General features: G+C 43.4%; 1 protein-coding gene across 17 annotated transcripts in view; it reads right to left on the bottom strand.

Moving 5' to 3' along the window:
• The window catches only part of LOC120372399 (vesicle-associated membrane protein 2-like), an 87,060-nt gene extending 72,379 nt beyond the window's left edge, over positions 1-14,681 (bottom strand). For 2 of the 17 annotated variants that reach the window (XR_005584947.1, XM_039489470.1), the window contains exons 1-4: positions 14,083-14,221; positions 12,245-12,669; positions 10,733-10,878; positions 10,022-10,152 (exon numbers count right to left, since the gene is read on the bottom strand). Coding sequence is in view for 13 of the 17 variants with exons in the window: in XM_039489470.1 (XP_039345404.1) it covers positions 10,022-10,023 (2 nt within the window). In the remaining 4 variants the exon portion in view is untranslated. Of the gene's footprint in view, positions 1-2,572; positions 2,690-5,619; positions 5,670-8,053; positions 8,151-10,021; positions 10,153-10,732; positions 10,879-12,244; positions 12,670-12,938; positions 13,934-14,082; positions 14,222-14,293 lie in introns of those variants that run through there. The other 15 variants (XM_039489472.1, XM_039489475.1, XM_039489469.1 and 12 more) reach the window with 15 other exon arrangements.
• Positions 14,682-16,383: the final 1,702 nt, after the last annotated feature.

The raw sequence follows: 16,383 nt of genomic DNA, 5'->3' as shown, positions 1-16,383 counted from the left end.
GAGGTGCTCAGCATTGTCAATGCTAAGTGAAGTCAGTGCCAGTACCTACAGGTTTAAGTGATTAGTTTGCTTTCTGTGTGTTTGTCTAAATCCTGGCCTCGAGTGGGATTTCGCTTTGGTCCCCCACCCCCAAACCGAATGGTCACCAAGAACTTGTTTGTGACTATTTTATCTTTGTAAAGTGCCAGGGCTGGATGCTGCCAAAGTATCTAAAGGAGAGAAAGAAAATCCCACAGATTCCGCAGCCAATCTAGCAGCAAATGCAGGAAGCTTTCCCCCAAACCAGCTTCCACACAGCATTTAAAAAAACAAACAAACAACAACACACATTTTTAACTACTACTTTTTTGACATCTTTATCCCAGAGAGAGGTAACAGAAATTTTCAGTGCTGACCTCTGTGCTAAGCCAGACTCTGAACTGAGTCTGTGACAGACGTCAGCAATAAAAACCCAATCCTAGAACCACGTTTGTGAACTTCAAATATTATGGGCAAAAGATTTTTGCCCATGTTAGCAGCCTTTTCATGCATTAAATGGCACACAGAGATGTGGTAGCAGATAAGGCAAATATTTGCATACAGCATTGCCTTTGCCCAGCTGTAGCATGCTGTAATTAAGGCCCTTCCCAGTCTAAGGCCAGATTCATAAAGAAGAGTTATTTTAGTATTTGAATGTAAATGAATAAATGGAATTTCTATCCATTAACCTTTGGAAGTAGAGAATAAGTGGTTCTAGGCACAATTAATTAATTTAATTATTTCTAGGAAATCATTATTGAGTCTATGTTATTTATAAAAAGCTGGAATTTATGCACACTGTGCAGCTCAGTATTTCAATGTATACCAGGGCAATTTGATCTTTCTGCATTTGGCTGGCTTCCCCAAGTCTTTCTGCAGGACCAGATCCTGCCTAGCCCTTTTGTGGGTGAACACATCTACAGCCCCTCTCTCATTTAGACAACTAAATTGATGGTGAGATTTTCCGAAGAGTTCTGCATGTTGGGTGTACGCTAGATGTTGAGTCTTTTGAAAATTTAACTACAAGTGTCACAGTGGGAACTGCGGGGTGCTGAGCACTTAAAAATCTGGCCCGCCAGACACAGTTGCAGTCTCTCTGCCCCCTCACTTGTTTTCCAGGGCTACTTGTGCCTCAGAAGGGGTAGGTAGGAAGCAGGGCCGCCCAGAGGGGGGGGCAAGAGGGGCAATTTGCCCCAGGCCCCGAGCCCCACAGGGGCCCCCACGAGAGTTTTTCGGGGGCCCTGGAGCGGGGTCCCTCACTCGCTCTGGGGGGCCCGGAAAACTCTTGCGGGGCCGGGCGCAGGAGCGTCTTCGTTCCCAGTCTTCGCCGGCGGGGGGTCTGTCCGCTCCGGGGCGGAAGGACCCCCCGCTAGCGAATTACCGCCGAAGACGGAGCGGGACCTGCTGCCGAAGTGCAGCCTGGTCTTCGGCGGTAATTCGGCGGCGGGGGACCCTTCCGTTCTGGGACCCGCCGCCGAAGTGCCCCGAAGACCCGCGGTGCCCCCCCGCCGCCGAATTACCGCTGAAGACCGGGCTGTACTTTGGCGGCGGGTCCCGCTTCGGCGGTAATTCGGCGGTGGGGGGGGCCCCCGCCGCGGGTCTTCGGGGCACTTCGGCGGCGGGTCCCGGAACGGAAGGGCCCCCCGCCACCAAAGACCCCGGGCCCCTGGAATCCTCTGGGCGGCCCTGGTAGGAAGCAGGGCTATGGACTCATCCTCTCTTCTCTGCAACAGCCTACATCAAGTGGAGTAAGCTGCACCATGTGAAGGAGTGTAGCAGTGGATGAACTCCTCTGTGCACCATAGAGCTCACATGGGGTTCGGTCTCTTGGGGATCTCTCTTTCTTTGCTCCCTTTGGAGTTGTGGCATTGTGCTAAAACGCTCCACTCCTGAGGCTCCACACTGCTGCAGTGCTTACTTTGAACAGTTGTCCAAGTGGCTACCACCCTTCTCTCTGACTGCTGAAATGCACCCACCTCGAGGCAATTCCTGCCTATTTCAGTTTGCAGCATTTGGTATCACTAGGATTTTCTTCTCCTTTGTCACTTTCCCCCTTGCACATGCACAATTATTGCTGTATGAAATGCCTGCGCTCTCCATTAGTGAGACAGTGCTGTATTCTCACTTCAAATAGAGGCTTCAAAACAAGCAAACCCCAGTAATTCAGAGAGATGGAGGCTTTTAGCCAGTTAGAAGTAGATTGCCTAGGGTTTGTCAGATGTTTGTCTGCATGCGTGTGTTCTCCCTGTATGCAGCCCATAGCACGGCACCATGGTGTCGACATGGCCTAACTTGAGACAATATAGAATTTGACCCCACCTATACAGCTATGCAGGGTCAGTGCATAAATCCACTGGGCTAGCTGGCCTATGTTTAGAAGATACTGCAACACACTAGAATGCATTCAAAGGTGCCATTTATATTTAAAAGTTCAGAGATGTTTCTTGAAATAATGCTCTGCTGACCTCCCAAAACATAGTCATAGGAGAATCTCAACACTTTCCAGAAGAATTCTCTCAGTGATGACTCAGTGATGCTTCTGTTTCAGTCTGGCAGAAGTGCGTCTGTTGCTTTCATTAACATACAATCTGTAAACCAGATTTTTGCCTTGTTTGCTATGAGACTAAAAAAAGACACCTCTTTCCCACGTATTTTCTTCTAAATATTGCATCTGGAAAAAGTGAGAAACTTGTTCAAATATTTCCAATTATTTGGACAGGAACATTAGAGTGATGAAGTCCATTCTAATTATTTCATCCAGTACAGATGTGATGATATAATTGCAAATGACAAAACAGTTATAAACGTACAGTCAGAGCTCTCAATAAAATACTACTGTATGCAGAAAACATATGGTTGCCATAACTGAGTAGTTAGCTTTTTTAAGGTGGCCATCATCTTGTGCTTGCTCAACAGGTTATGGTGAAAAGAGCTTGGAGGGCTCCATACAGGCACCAGGGAAAAGCAACCACAACATTAAGGAGACAATCTCAGTTAATTGGGGCTAACTGACAACTGCAGTGAGTCCCAGGGAGGTCAAGTACCAAGTGGGCCTGAAGACAATATTCTCTCACTCCTAGAATTGCTGTCTCCTAGTCAGGGTTGAGTTGGCTCCATAGGACAGCTACAGGGAAAACATACATTTGTTACTACAGTAATTCAAACATCACTGCGGGAGGGGGTCACTACCTTGTTCTTCTTTCTGGATGCGCTGTCTCTCCATCTCAGTACTAGTTCCACAAGCACTGGAGTAGCCCTTCTTCCCCGTTCCATTAAGTTACATGATCTTTTACAGAACCCACCTGCTTTACAACACCCACTTCTTCAAATCCTTTCATTCAGTGGCTCCATTGCCAGGGTAAAAGAGCAGATAGAAAAGAGTTGCTCCTAAGCCAGATGGAGGCAAGCCCATTCAAATAATACAGCTTTTCAAATGGCTCTCGCGCTTGCAGCCACCACATGGTGAATGAAAGCTACTCAGTAACTGGAGTTCTCTCTCTGAATAGATAATGTTTGCAGAACCACACTTCAACAAGTTACGTCTCATGAGTAGGGCCCTACCAATTTCTCGGCCATGAAAAATGTGTCACGAATCATGAAATAAGCCCTTCCCCATGCAATCTGATCTCCCGCTTGCTGCTGGAAGCACCCCAGTCAGGGGGCTCCTAGCCGCAAGTCCCAGGTGGTCTGGGGAAGGAGAGGACTTATCCTTCCCCTGCATGGCCACTATCACTCTCAGGGGGAGATCAGACCCACCTCGAAGTGCCTCCCCCTGCTGCAGGAAGCTCCAGCAGCTGAGTTTCCTGCAGCTGGAAGAGATTTGTGGAGGTGGGTCCAATATCCCCGTGCTGCTGGAGATTCCAAAAGATTCATGAGCAATCTATTTCCAGATGCTATGGACTAGTAAGTGACTCAGACAGGCACCCTAACCAGCACTGGAACCATTTGCTCCTATTGCAAGAGACAGGAATGGTTGAGTAAATTGCACACCTTTGAGAATTATGACTGCATGAAACCAACACATCAGAGAATCTCTGACTGACTGTAGGGAAGACAAGAGAGATCTGAGACTGAATTAACTGTATGAAAACTGACTCCTGTGCAAAAAGCCATTGGCGCAGTAATTGAAAGAAAAAAACCCTGACTGTTCCCATAGGTTGAATGCTTCCTACAAACACTGATTTTTGGAGCTGTCCTAGGACCATTCCTAAATGAACACAAAAGTCCTGCTGGAATCCAGAATCACTTCTATCAATACCAAAGTTCAACTGGAATCTGAAACTGAATTCTTCCGTCAGCCCCAATTCTGTTTTACTGAATATGGATCTATGCAGACAGCAAGCTTTGCTGGCCAGTGCAAGCGGTCAGAAAGGTGTATGGCTCCATCTCCTCTTCATTCCCTCCTTATCCTCTTTTGAGCAGCTAGCATCTCCAAGCAAGCGCCACCCAACTCTGCTAACACAGACCTACTTAAACATTTACAAGAGGCTAAATTCTGCTCGGATACCAGTGTAAATCCATTGCCTTCAGTGCAACTGCCCAGAAATCGGCCAGGTAGGGTTTTATTTTGATTAACAGAACCAGTTTCAGACTATCCATCCAGTGAATACTTCTTGTTGCTAAAAGATAGGGATTTAAAAAAAAAATCCCTACCAAGGAACAGAGACACACTGTGGCACCAGGGAGAATTCTGGTGCTTTGTTTTATTGTGCATCTCAGAAAAATTGTGCCCTGCAACAGAATTAATTTGTGCTAGAGCAGTGATCCCCAAACTGTGGGGTGCACCCCTTAGGTGGGTGCACAGGAACGTTCAGCAGGGCCTGGATCAGCCCCCACAGGGGGCAGGGAGGGAGCGACACCCAGCTCCACTCCCAGCCCCACTCAGCCCTCATTCCCTCTCCATGGACCTACACATGCATCTGACTCAGTTTCTCCTCAATCCAACCATAAAAAGAACAAAGTCTCTCCTGGTGTCCACTCAAAATACCACTTCTGGGTATAATTTATTCACATACATCTAGAATAGTCCATAGAACCCTCATAACAAAGCTGTTCCCCAATTGCCACAGTAAAACAGAGAAATGTACAACAATTTTTCAAGCTCCTCACCCACGAGCCCATCAGCACTCGCTCTCAGTTCTTTCCTGCTCTTGTCTCAGAACCTCACTCTCCAGGCCATCCAACTGCCGGGGACCAGTCCCATTGCTCTTTCTCCCAAAACACAGTCCATTGACTCAGCCCTTTTCAGCTTCAAGCACTAGCTCTCTGGCTCAGGAAGGTCAGCAGACTAACTTCTCCACTGCCTCCTAGCTCTCAGCCCTTTTAAATTTCCAGCACTGACTCTCTACCTCAGGGCAGTTAGCAAACAGCCTCTCTGCTAGCCTTCTAGCCAGTTCCTCCCTCTTTCCATGGTAGGGTGACCAGATGTCCCGATTTTATTGGGACAGTCCTGATTTGGGGGTCTTTTTCTTATATAGGCTCATATTACCCCCTACCCTCTGTCCCAATTTTTCACATTTGCTGGCTGGTCACCCTATTCCATGGAAAGCATGCAGAGCCTCCTACTCTCTGAAGACTCAGTTTCCTCTAGGTAGCTCTTACCTGCCCTTTTCCTTTGTTCCACTCATCTGTGTTCTCAAGTTCTCCCACACTCACCAGGTCTCTCCCATTTATATGGCTCAGGTGCTCTCTCTTAAAACCCAATTGGAGTGAGCTGATAAGTCAGAGGTGCAGTGGCCCTGCTTTTAAAGGACCAGTGTCACACTCTGAGAGAAAGCTTTTTGGCCAGAGCGCTGATTGGAGAGAGGCTTGGAACTGTGAGCAAACAAACTACCTCCTGTTTGTTCATTCTTTGTATATAAACAGGATTGCATCAAAGACATGCCTGATGCCATCATCATTTTCTCCTTCAACTCACAAGAGGTGACACTCAAACTCTCCCCCCGCCCCCGACTCTCAGTTCATTTCTTATCCTTATGCTTGGAACAGTTTCCCCCTCTTCGCAAGCAAGAAGTGACCCCTGCTCTTCCTTCAAATTCCTCTTTTTAAACCCACTTCTTTCATTTAACCTCTCAGTACTGATCCTCTCTCCAATAAGGTTTGCTCCCACTTTTGAGCCTTCCTCTTTATCATTTGTATTGAACCACTCAGACTGTAATCTCACATGAGGCCAGATTCCCAGTTGCTGTAAATCAGCATCTCTCTACTGAAGTCACTGAACCCAGTTGTACACTATACATACATAAATATAACAACATCGCTCAAAGGGTGTGAAAAATCCACAGCCCTGAGTGATGTAGTTATAACCAACCTAATCCCCTGTGTAGCCAGCGCTATGTTGCTGGGAGAGCTGCCCCCTTGGGGAGGCGGATTAACTACACCGATAGGAGCAGTTCTCCCATCGGCATAGTAGTGTCTTCACTAAGAGTATGGCTACACTTGCAGCTGTACAGCGCTGGGAGTTAAACCTGTCTTCGTACAGCTGAGTAGGGAAAGTGCTGCAATCTGGCCACACTGACAGCTACCAGCGCACTGTCATGGCCACATTGGCAGCATTTGAAGCAGCATTGGGAGCGGTGCTTCATTATGGGCAGCTATCCCAGCATTCAAGTGGCTGCAATGTGTTTTTCAAAAGGGGTGGGGTGGGGTGGGGTGTGACAGTGAGCATGGGGGAGAGAGAGAGAGGGGATTTTTGGAGCAGACACTGTGTCAGCAGCTGTCTTGCAAGTTCCAACCCCCTCCCCCACCCTTCTTTCTCTCACTCACTGAAAGCAAACAACAACTGTTTGTTTTTTTCCTCACAGACCAGATAAGCAGCCGCTTTGAAACAGACCCCCTGCCGCGCTGCTTCTCTCCTCAAGCCCCTTCTCTCCCCCTCCCTTCAAGCAAACACTAGCTGTGGGCGTTCCCAAGGGAGCCCCCCTGCCTGCCTCTGCTCATTCACAGCAAACAGGAGCTGTGTTTGTTTTTTTGATAAACAGCTCCAGAGCCCGGAGTTCACAACAAAACAAAGAGGCATCACAACAAAACAAAGAGAGTAATCTTCACTTAAACGCATTATGGGAAGCTTCTGGAGGTCAGTCACAGCATACTAAGATTATTCCCTGTTTACACTGGCACCCCAGCGCTGCAGCAGCAGCGCTATTCTCTTTATTCCTCTCGTGGAGGTGGAGTACAACCAGCGCTGTAGCCATGGAGATACAGGGCTGTATGTGCCTTGCCAGTGTGGATGGGGAGTGAGTTACAGCGCTATAAAGCCACTAACAGCGCTGTAACTCTCAAGTGTAGCCAAGGCCTAAAGCGCTGCAGCGGCAGAGCAGTATGTGAAGAAAAGTCCTCAGAAGCCAGCTCTTTGTCTTCTTACAAGTGTGTGAAGTACTATGCATGTTTATGGTGCTCTACAACAAGATGAAAAGAAACCATTTCCTGGTATTTGGTGGTCACTAGCAATAAGCTTTTGCAAGTTGATGAACACCATTAGTTGTTGCTACAGGTTGTTAGTTAACACACATTTACCTTCTGGCATTCATCGATATCTCAACGTTGGATAGTGGGGACATTCATCAAGGAGTTTTAAATTCCTTTTCTGTACATCCATTTCACAGAGAAACAGAAATCAACTAAATACATCAATATCTGCCTAATAGCAAGTTGCTTATTTATCCTGGCTTTGTATGATTAGTGTGTTGAAAGATTATCCCACATAAAAACAGTTTCCCTTTTTCCCTAGATCAACAAAGAAACTTATGCAAGCTTTTCTACAAAAGACCCAGTCATACTAATATTGAATCAACCTGTTTTTAATTAAAAAATCTGTCATGAATACACACTAGTAAGACAAAGATAGTATGAAAAACTGTTTCTTGTTTGAATAGTTTAGATGATAATTCTGCAGCAGGAAACTGTTGCATCAATCATTGAAGAACAGCTCACATACAGATCAAAATATTTGACGTCATCCTCTGACTCCTGATATAGACACAACTAGGCAACAGCACCAATAGCATACAATGAGCTGGCAAGCACATAACCATTTGGAGAAGTTCAGAGGTGCACATTAAGCCAGGATATTTTTCAGAAAGCAGTTCTTTGGCTTGGAGACATTCTGGATGTTGTAGATAAAAGCTTGTTTTCTGATATTTTAATAGGTGAATAAGCAAATGAAAAACAATTCTAGATTTCAAAATGAGATTCTGGATGTAATTTTTTTTAAATTTTGTATTGAAATAGTTTACAGTAGGACACAATTTTTTATTTACAATAATCAGCATGGTTCCATTCACTTCTATACCAGTAGGATCTGGCCCTATGTTTCTCCACCCACTTACATTATATAGTATTAGAATTATTTGACTTTTTTATACTTCTGAGATGTTTTGCAGCTGGTTTGGACTGACTAGTCATAAATGAACATTTATGCAATCATGTTAATAGATTAATAGATTATAAGGCGAGATAGGACAGTTGTGGTCATCTGGTCTGACCCTCTGTAGAATACAGGTCATGGAACTTCCCTGACTTAATCCCTGTTTGAGTTACAGCAGATCATTTAGAAAAACATCCAATCTTGATAAAAAAAAATTGCTGGTGATGGAGAATCCACCACAACCCTGGGTAAATTGTTTCAATGGTTAAATTACCATCGTTGTTAAAAATTTGCACCTTATTTCTAGGCTAAACCTGTTCAGCTTCAACGTCCAGCCACTGGATCTTGTTATACCTTTGTCTTCTAGTTTGAAGTGCCCTCTTTCATCATTTCCCCCCCACCCCATGTAGATTGTTATAGGCTGTTATCAAAGGATGCATTTCAGAATCTAGTTATCTAAACTACATGGGCAGATCTAGTCTCATTTACACTAATGTTTTTCCAGAGTAACTATTAACTAAATAAGTTTTACTGTTGTCTAAAAGAGCAAATTAATGCTGGCAGTTACACCACTGTTAAAGACACGGACAGCTATTTAAAGATGTAATAAAATAATTCTGAAGTGATGGGTTAGTGTCATCCACTGCTGCACAGAAACAGACGGATGCTGAATACAATTGAGTTGAAATTATTTTATATCTAATATTTTATTACCATATTGCACCAGATAGTGAGGACAAAGGTCCAGATCCTCGGCCGGTATAAATCAGCATTGTTCCATTGTGAGTTACAGAACTGTACTGATTGGAGGATTTGGCCCAGCGTTTTGAAGGGTTTGTTTCAGCGCTATTTTGAATTGTAAACATGTTAGTCATTCTTTTTACTGCTGTCCAGCATCTGGAAAAACTGCCCAGCCCACCATAGCAGAGTTCCCACCGTTTAAGAGCCACAGCAGACCGTTTAAGCCAGAATCAAAGTCTAATCAAACTTTGGATCCCTAATATATACAAGAGAGGTCTCACATTCAGCAAATGCTCCTCAGAGTCTGACACTGATTCACACGGATGCCATGTAGTTTTCATGTGACAGCCAACTACACAAATGTTAAAGTAGCTTCAGATGCCTTATTCACATAGCCAGCCTTTCACCACATACAATTAAACATAAAAAGAAACATTCATAGTAAGAGTTAATTTGAACTTGGTTTTGAAAACAACAACATACTACTTGGCCATTTCTCCAAAACCCAAACAAGCAACTTTTCATGTATCAGAAACAGCAGTGAACTTTCCAGCCACGGTATTGCGCTTCTATAGAGCAAGCATTTAGGGGGAATATAATTGTAAACAGATATTGACAGATACAAAACAGAATCTGTGACAAATCACGATATACAATCCCATAACCCAACCTTGCTTCAAAAAGGATCTCGGTCAGTTTAAAGCCATGCTGCTTTCATTTCTTTGTGAAGTAAGAAACACACCCATTCACAGCTGAGTATTCAGAGTTTCAGCACCACAACTGACGGACAGTGCTTTGATGCTGATTTAGCCAAACTCCTTCCCTCCAGACATACTAAACCCTCATTCTCACACTGCAGCTCATTTTCATTAAACTCCTATGACAAGGGATACTCACATTGTTTTCTGTCAGACAGTCTGCGGATCTCCTAAGGTTCTGCTGTTTCTCTCACTCTCAGCAGCTAGCAAAGATGGCTTTCCAGCTCTGCTTCTGATGCAACCAGTCTCTTAGTATTGTAGGCACTGTTACTGAGATAGGAGTGGTAGGCATAAGCTACTGAGCATGCCTGCACCTCACATCACACGCTAGGAAGTAGAGGAAAGCCACAGATGCACACCCCCTGTAATTCTAGGCAGAATAAACTCCTAGAGTGACTAATATAAATGGAACTTTCCCCCCAGCTGTCTGCATCCTGACTCCTCTAGATTTAGTAACAGGGCATTTATTCTCAGCTGTATTGTACATGGAAATTAAGCATATTTCCATCTCTGAATTTATTCAAAGAATCCTTTGTATCTTTTTTCCTTAAACAATGGAAGCATTACTGTTCTATGTCTGTAGTTAAATTATGAGTGTAAAGATCCAACTGACAGATGAACACTGTTGGATTAAGAGAAGGAGAGCATGCATAAATATCAGCTAAGTCAGGGAAAAAAATCCCCCAATACAGTATTGGATGGTTCAGAGGCAAATGCAAGACTGGCCCTGACTGGAGACAGGATGCCAGACTAGATGGACCAATTTTTTTTCTGATCGGGTGCAGCAATGAAGCCAGACTGCAGAGGACTCTCAGCACTTGCCAAAGTACAAGGAAGAATATCTATTTACCTCCAAGTGTGCAATTTCTTGTGCCTTCCTCTTTTTACTCCCCGTCCTGTGAGGAGTCCCAGATCCTTCTTGAATCCCAGGTGTTTTCCTCTTTGTCAGTGCTTCTTTCTTTGATTGTCCTCCTAACCATGCAAGTGAATCCCATTCTGGAAGAGAAAGCACAACAAAACATTTAAATCCAGGTCACTCTGTAATCAGATAAAGAGATGAAATGGTGCAGAGAGATCATTTAACCAATGTAAATCCAGCACTGTCTCCCCATGATGTGAATTTTTGTTTTAGTTGGTGTGTTATCCAACATTCTGTGTAGCCAAATAGAGTCTTTCCGCTCACTCTAGTGGGAGCTGGCTCAGAACAGATCTATGCCTGGATAAGGGAAAGTTTTAAACAGTAAAAACAAGGGGATATTTGAGAATCTAGACCTCTGAGATGGATGAGCTGGTAGTATGGAGAAGCATCTGGTTTGTCTGGTGGCAGTGGCGAGTTCCAAAGAAAGTGTTTCAGATGCAGAACCTCACCAAGGCTCATTTTCAAGTTAGTGAGCAGAGGTAGAGGTCTTCACCCATCCATCTACCCACATATCCCGCTAAACCCTGCCAGTTTGTAACCCCACACTGTTTCCAAGTGAGTGGAGCAATATATGCCCCATAATAGTTAGCTAAAGAAGTAGACTGAGGAGCATATAACACACCAGAACCCAATCTAAGGGAAACAGAGTGCTATGAAAAAGCCCAGCTTTGTGGTCATCTGATATTTGCTTAGCTCCTAAGTGCCAAATCCTGCTCTCACGCGTAAAGCTTTCATAGCAGTGCTTTGTACATGGGACCTATAAGGAAGCTGAGGGGATGAAATCCTCCTAGCCCAAATGTTACACGTGTATTGCTGCCAGGGTATCCATATAGCAATGGACCCAATAGCCACAGCCTCTTTTTCCCCATGCCCCAGTATTTAAATTCCTGCTGGGCACTGACTTGAAGACCAGGATGTAGAGAGAATGAAAAGCAATTCAGAAAAAAAGCTAGTTCACCTTTTCCAAATCTAAAAGCTTCAAGCAAGCTCACATTTGCATTGGAGTTTGGACATAGGTCCAGAATGGTTCATGTTTTATCCCAAACAATTAACCCATTTCTAATATTACATATTACAAAGCATGTTCCTTAAAAAGAGAAAACAACCACCCATAAGTGTCGCAAGCTAAAATGATCACAGCAGCAGCATGTGGGTATTAAGTCCAGAGGTGAGTCACTGGCTAAGTCACTAGCTTGCCCTTTGGCTTCATTTCATTGCAAATAAACCCTACTTTAAACCCATATTTAGAACAATCGAACAGATCTGCTCAGGTGTGCAGTGCAATACTTAGCACCATTATCCTGGCAAAGCTACTACACCGATTGCTTCGTCAAAGACATTGGTATATAGACATTGGTAAATATGGACATTGAGAGCTCAGTTCTGCTCTCGGATGCATGGTGCAGCTCACATGAAGGGTGATGAAGATTAGATTTCAGTTACCTGATCATCCTTGTTTCATGAACTACAAGCAGCAACCTCATCAAAACATCTCCAGGTTTCAAGCACCTTCAGCCACTAAAGGAAATAAGTTCTCACTGTCCATTGAGAAGTGCCGCCTATTGTAACAGCATTCTCAAACCAGACATCGTTCTCTGTTGCTGAAGAAAATCCACAGAGAAGTGGGTGATTTTTTCTGTTAGCTTTTAAAACATAAATTGTGTCAAATACACTGAAAGGGTTGGAGCTCTGTGTTCCAAAGGTGGAAGAGCTTGATATAGCTTGAAAGCTTCCCTCTTTCTCACGAATAGAAGTTGGTCCAATAAAAGACATTGCCTTCCCTCATGCCATCTTTCCTGGCTACTCTGGGTCAGGCTACCAGAGGCTTTTGTCTTTCTAGGAAGAGATGCAGAGACACCCTGTGGTGGCTGAAAGGATATGAGAAGAGTAGGTCAAATAGCTTATTTGATGATTTTTTGCAATATGTTTCAAATAAAATCTTGTATTAGATTAGAGAGAAAGGATGATTGTGCGGTTAAGGGGGAGTTCCTGTGATGCTGGGAAAGTCATTTCATCGCTCTGTCTCTCAGTGGGAGGAGGACACTTTCCTGTCTCTTACCCTTTGACTTGCTATTTTGGACCAGTGACGCTCTCTCACTAGATATACATGCAACTCCTAGCACAGTGGGGCTCCTACCTTATTGAGGGTCTCCGCGTCCTACTGAGAATACACGAGGAAAGGCAGATGGGCTGTCTCTGTAGGATAGTCTTCTGTCTTGCTATCCTGACAGTCTTCCCAAGCTGGCGTAAAATCATGCTTAGGTAACAACAGTGGTAAAACTGGTCTGTGAATGTTTTTAAACTGATAAATATTTCTTTCCTGGGCTAAGGCCCCATGTGCAAACATGGCAGTGTCAAGGCCACTTACTAATGGACATTTAGCAGCACACAGGCTACACAAATAGAAACAAAGGTACCAGTCTAATAAAATAAAGACTCATCTCTCGGAGCGTAACACACACTCATGTCTTGTAGTGCTAGTACAGAGCCATTCATTTGGGCATTTTGCTCCAGAATAGCTAGAGATGGACGAGCGTTATCAATTTGGTCCATGCCACTTTGCCTTATGCAATATTATATATCTGTTCAGAACTGGATGTCCTTAATGCCCCCTAAACTAATACCTGGATAGCACTCCTTAACCAACAAAGCAGCTATATCAGGAATTATGAAGAAAGCCTTTAGGTGGAATCACTAAGTATCAATAGTGACATAATGATCAAACAGCATTCCAAGGCTCTGAAGGTACTATGCCTTTCTTACCATTACTTAGAGCAAATACAGAATTATAGCATTTAATTACTTGGAAATGCTGTTCTGTGTCTATCTCCCCACAAATCTGTAGTTGTTCCACCTGGAGACCATTAGTCTCCTCCTAGCTCTTTTTAAGTAGGATCCAGATATTAGAGATACTTTGCAGGGTGAAGTGCTGAGCTCTAATTGCTTTCAATTTTATTTTAATTATGATATTTTGGAGAGGTGTGTGTGTGTGTGTCTCTGAGGTAACCAAGAATACTTGGCTGTTACTTCTGTGTATTAGGAACACCATCAGTAAAATCACACATACAATTAATTACAGTGTTAAAAGCAATAGAAAGCAGAAGACCCTGAAATATAAATGGGGTTGAAGAAAAGAGAGAAGCGCTCAGTCATACAGAAGCTCAGCATAGCACATAATCACATACATAACTGTAAGGACAAGAACAGTTCTATCATAAGGACTAGCTACATTAGACTACTGAATACAGATAGTAAAGATAATATGGGCAATTTGATCTTACTGGGCCCAGTCCTGTAAAAAATCCACAAATAGAACCTGGCCAAAGTCTTCTGAAGTGGGAGTCTTTCCATTGACTTCAATGGGCTTTAAAACAGGTCCACTTTGAGTACCTTTACTTTTTCATAACCTACTTTCCCAAACATTTACTTTGATAACCTTAATGTTACACTTCTCTTCCATCTCCTGTTTAAAGAAAAAAAAAAACAAGCTACCTGACTTCAGCATTAATATTAAAATAGCTTCATCTGCAGGGCTCTGAGCTCACCACTGAGAGGTAGAGGAAATTCCTGCCTCTCCAGCTGCTGCCACTTAGGTGCAGATTATGGTCTACTCTTCAAAGCTGGTTTAATAGGAAAGCTTCAAATTGACACTGCTGTATCCCTGCTACAGAAAAACATGTGGTTTTCTCCAGGCAGGCCTTGAATTTGAAGGAGGTTGTGGAAAGCATTAAAAGCTACAGAGAGACCTTAAAATGGTAAGGTCTGAACATTTCTGACACCTGCAACTTTCTTTGCTCCTTGATGTTGGAGCACTTTTTAAAGAGACTGTTTCCTTGTGCATTTTAATGAGATATTCACAACCTTTTTCATTTCAGTTCACCTCCGTTCAATCTACACAAAGAAACTACACCCTTCCCCAAATTAATCACAAAAAGGGAGGGTCTTCCTTTGGCTCTGCTAAAAAATGTGGGCAGCTGCCTACTTAGCATGAGGGTGGAGTTAACTGCTGAGTGGCTGTGCTGCTCCTGAGTTCTTTCTACTTTCCTCATTCACACACGTCATAGTGTATTCTTGGTAAACAATTATAATTGAATTAATAAAAGTGAGAGCTAGATTGGTCCTGATTCTGCAATGAAAGCTGTACACAGGAGACCTCTGTGCTGGCATAGAGCGTGTTGTAGGATCTATGTGAGGCTACAAAGGCTAAAATTAAGGAAAATACATAGCTCAGCCATGATGGATTTTCTGATCACTCTCTAACTCAATAGAATGCTGCCTCATTTGCGTCTATTCCTAAAAATTAGGGGTGTGTGATTTATTTTAGAAAACAATTATTGGGAAATACTTCAAACTACAACAAATGGGCAGGATGGGCCGAAGCTGCTTCCCAGCAATTTGGAGCAAGTGAAAACTACTATGTGAGTCAATCAACCAAAAGTAAATGCAATTATTGAATATCAAATGTACAGCAGAGAGACTAATTTAATCACAGAGGCCACAGGGACAGTACTTGGAGACAAAGCAGCACAATGCGGAAATTAAGATTAATCAAATATTTTACCAGGAAAAAGAAGAAATTATTTTCAAGCAGTGACCAAGTACCTTCCCCGCCTGTTGCTTTATATTTGTGCTATCTCAAGAAAGCAGTTTGCTGTTTTCCTTCTCTGTACAGGATTGTTTTATTATCTCCTATTATTTGCTTTTATCAAGTGAGCAACTTGCTATTTCTTTGGAAATTAGTTTAATAGTACACGGTAGCATCTAGAATGGAGACATTTATCTTACTTAACAGCCATGCTACTAACCAGAGTTTAGTTAAGTAAGAATAGCCATACTTACCTCTTCTTCTTCCCTTAGGATTTTCCAAAGCAGGTGTTTGCTCCATCTGCTGGAAAGTGCCTGCTGTCTGAACTCCTCAAAACCAGCTGCATTCCCAGAACATCTACAGGTTAGTACTGAAACATGTCTATATAATTCAGTTGCACATTGTTACTCATGTTGTTTTGTGACAGCAGCATAGATGTTTGAACTTGCTGTCTCCTGCTCTCGTTTGTTTATTGTTGCTGTTATAGTGAAGATGAGCTGGCAGAAGGCAAAGAGGGAGAGTAAAGATGACAGTGTAGGTGATATGAAACATGGAAGGAAAAAGAGAGAGCGTCTGTTTAAGAAAAGGTTTTCTGCACTGAATTTCTTCTCTGGGCCTTCCAAGAGTAAACTGTAAGTATGTCAGAGGCTGAATGCTCAATGACTCATGATAAGCAGCTGTAATAGACACAGTGAAGGGTCCTATAGCATAATCTTTAACCAGTGGTGGTTACTTATACATAATACTTTGCGCTTCTAAAGCATCCTCCATCCAAAGCCCACAAAAAGCTTTATAAACAACGCTGTGATGTGTTTTTACAAACCAGGAAACTGAGGTATAGAAAGGTTGAATGACTTACAGGGATTTGTTTCCCAGTGCCCACATTTACTTGTCAGTACCCTTGGACTGTACTTGTCAACACTGTGAGTTGTGACAGTCCTGGAAATCACTTCAAGGGATAACATTACGAAGCTGATGAATCAGTGTTTGCACCAGT

The sequence above is a fragment of the Mauremys reevesii genome, linkage group 9 (genome assembly GCF_016161935.1).
Source record: "Mauremys reevesii isolate NIE-2019 linkage group 9, ASM1616193v1, whole genome shotgun sequence".
NCBI lineage: Eukaryota > Metazoa > Chordata > Testudines > Geoemydidae > Mauremys > Mauremys reevesii.
Note: the sequence above shows the minus strand (reverse complement) of the source record. Positions and strands in the feature narration are given on the sequence as shown.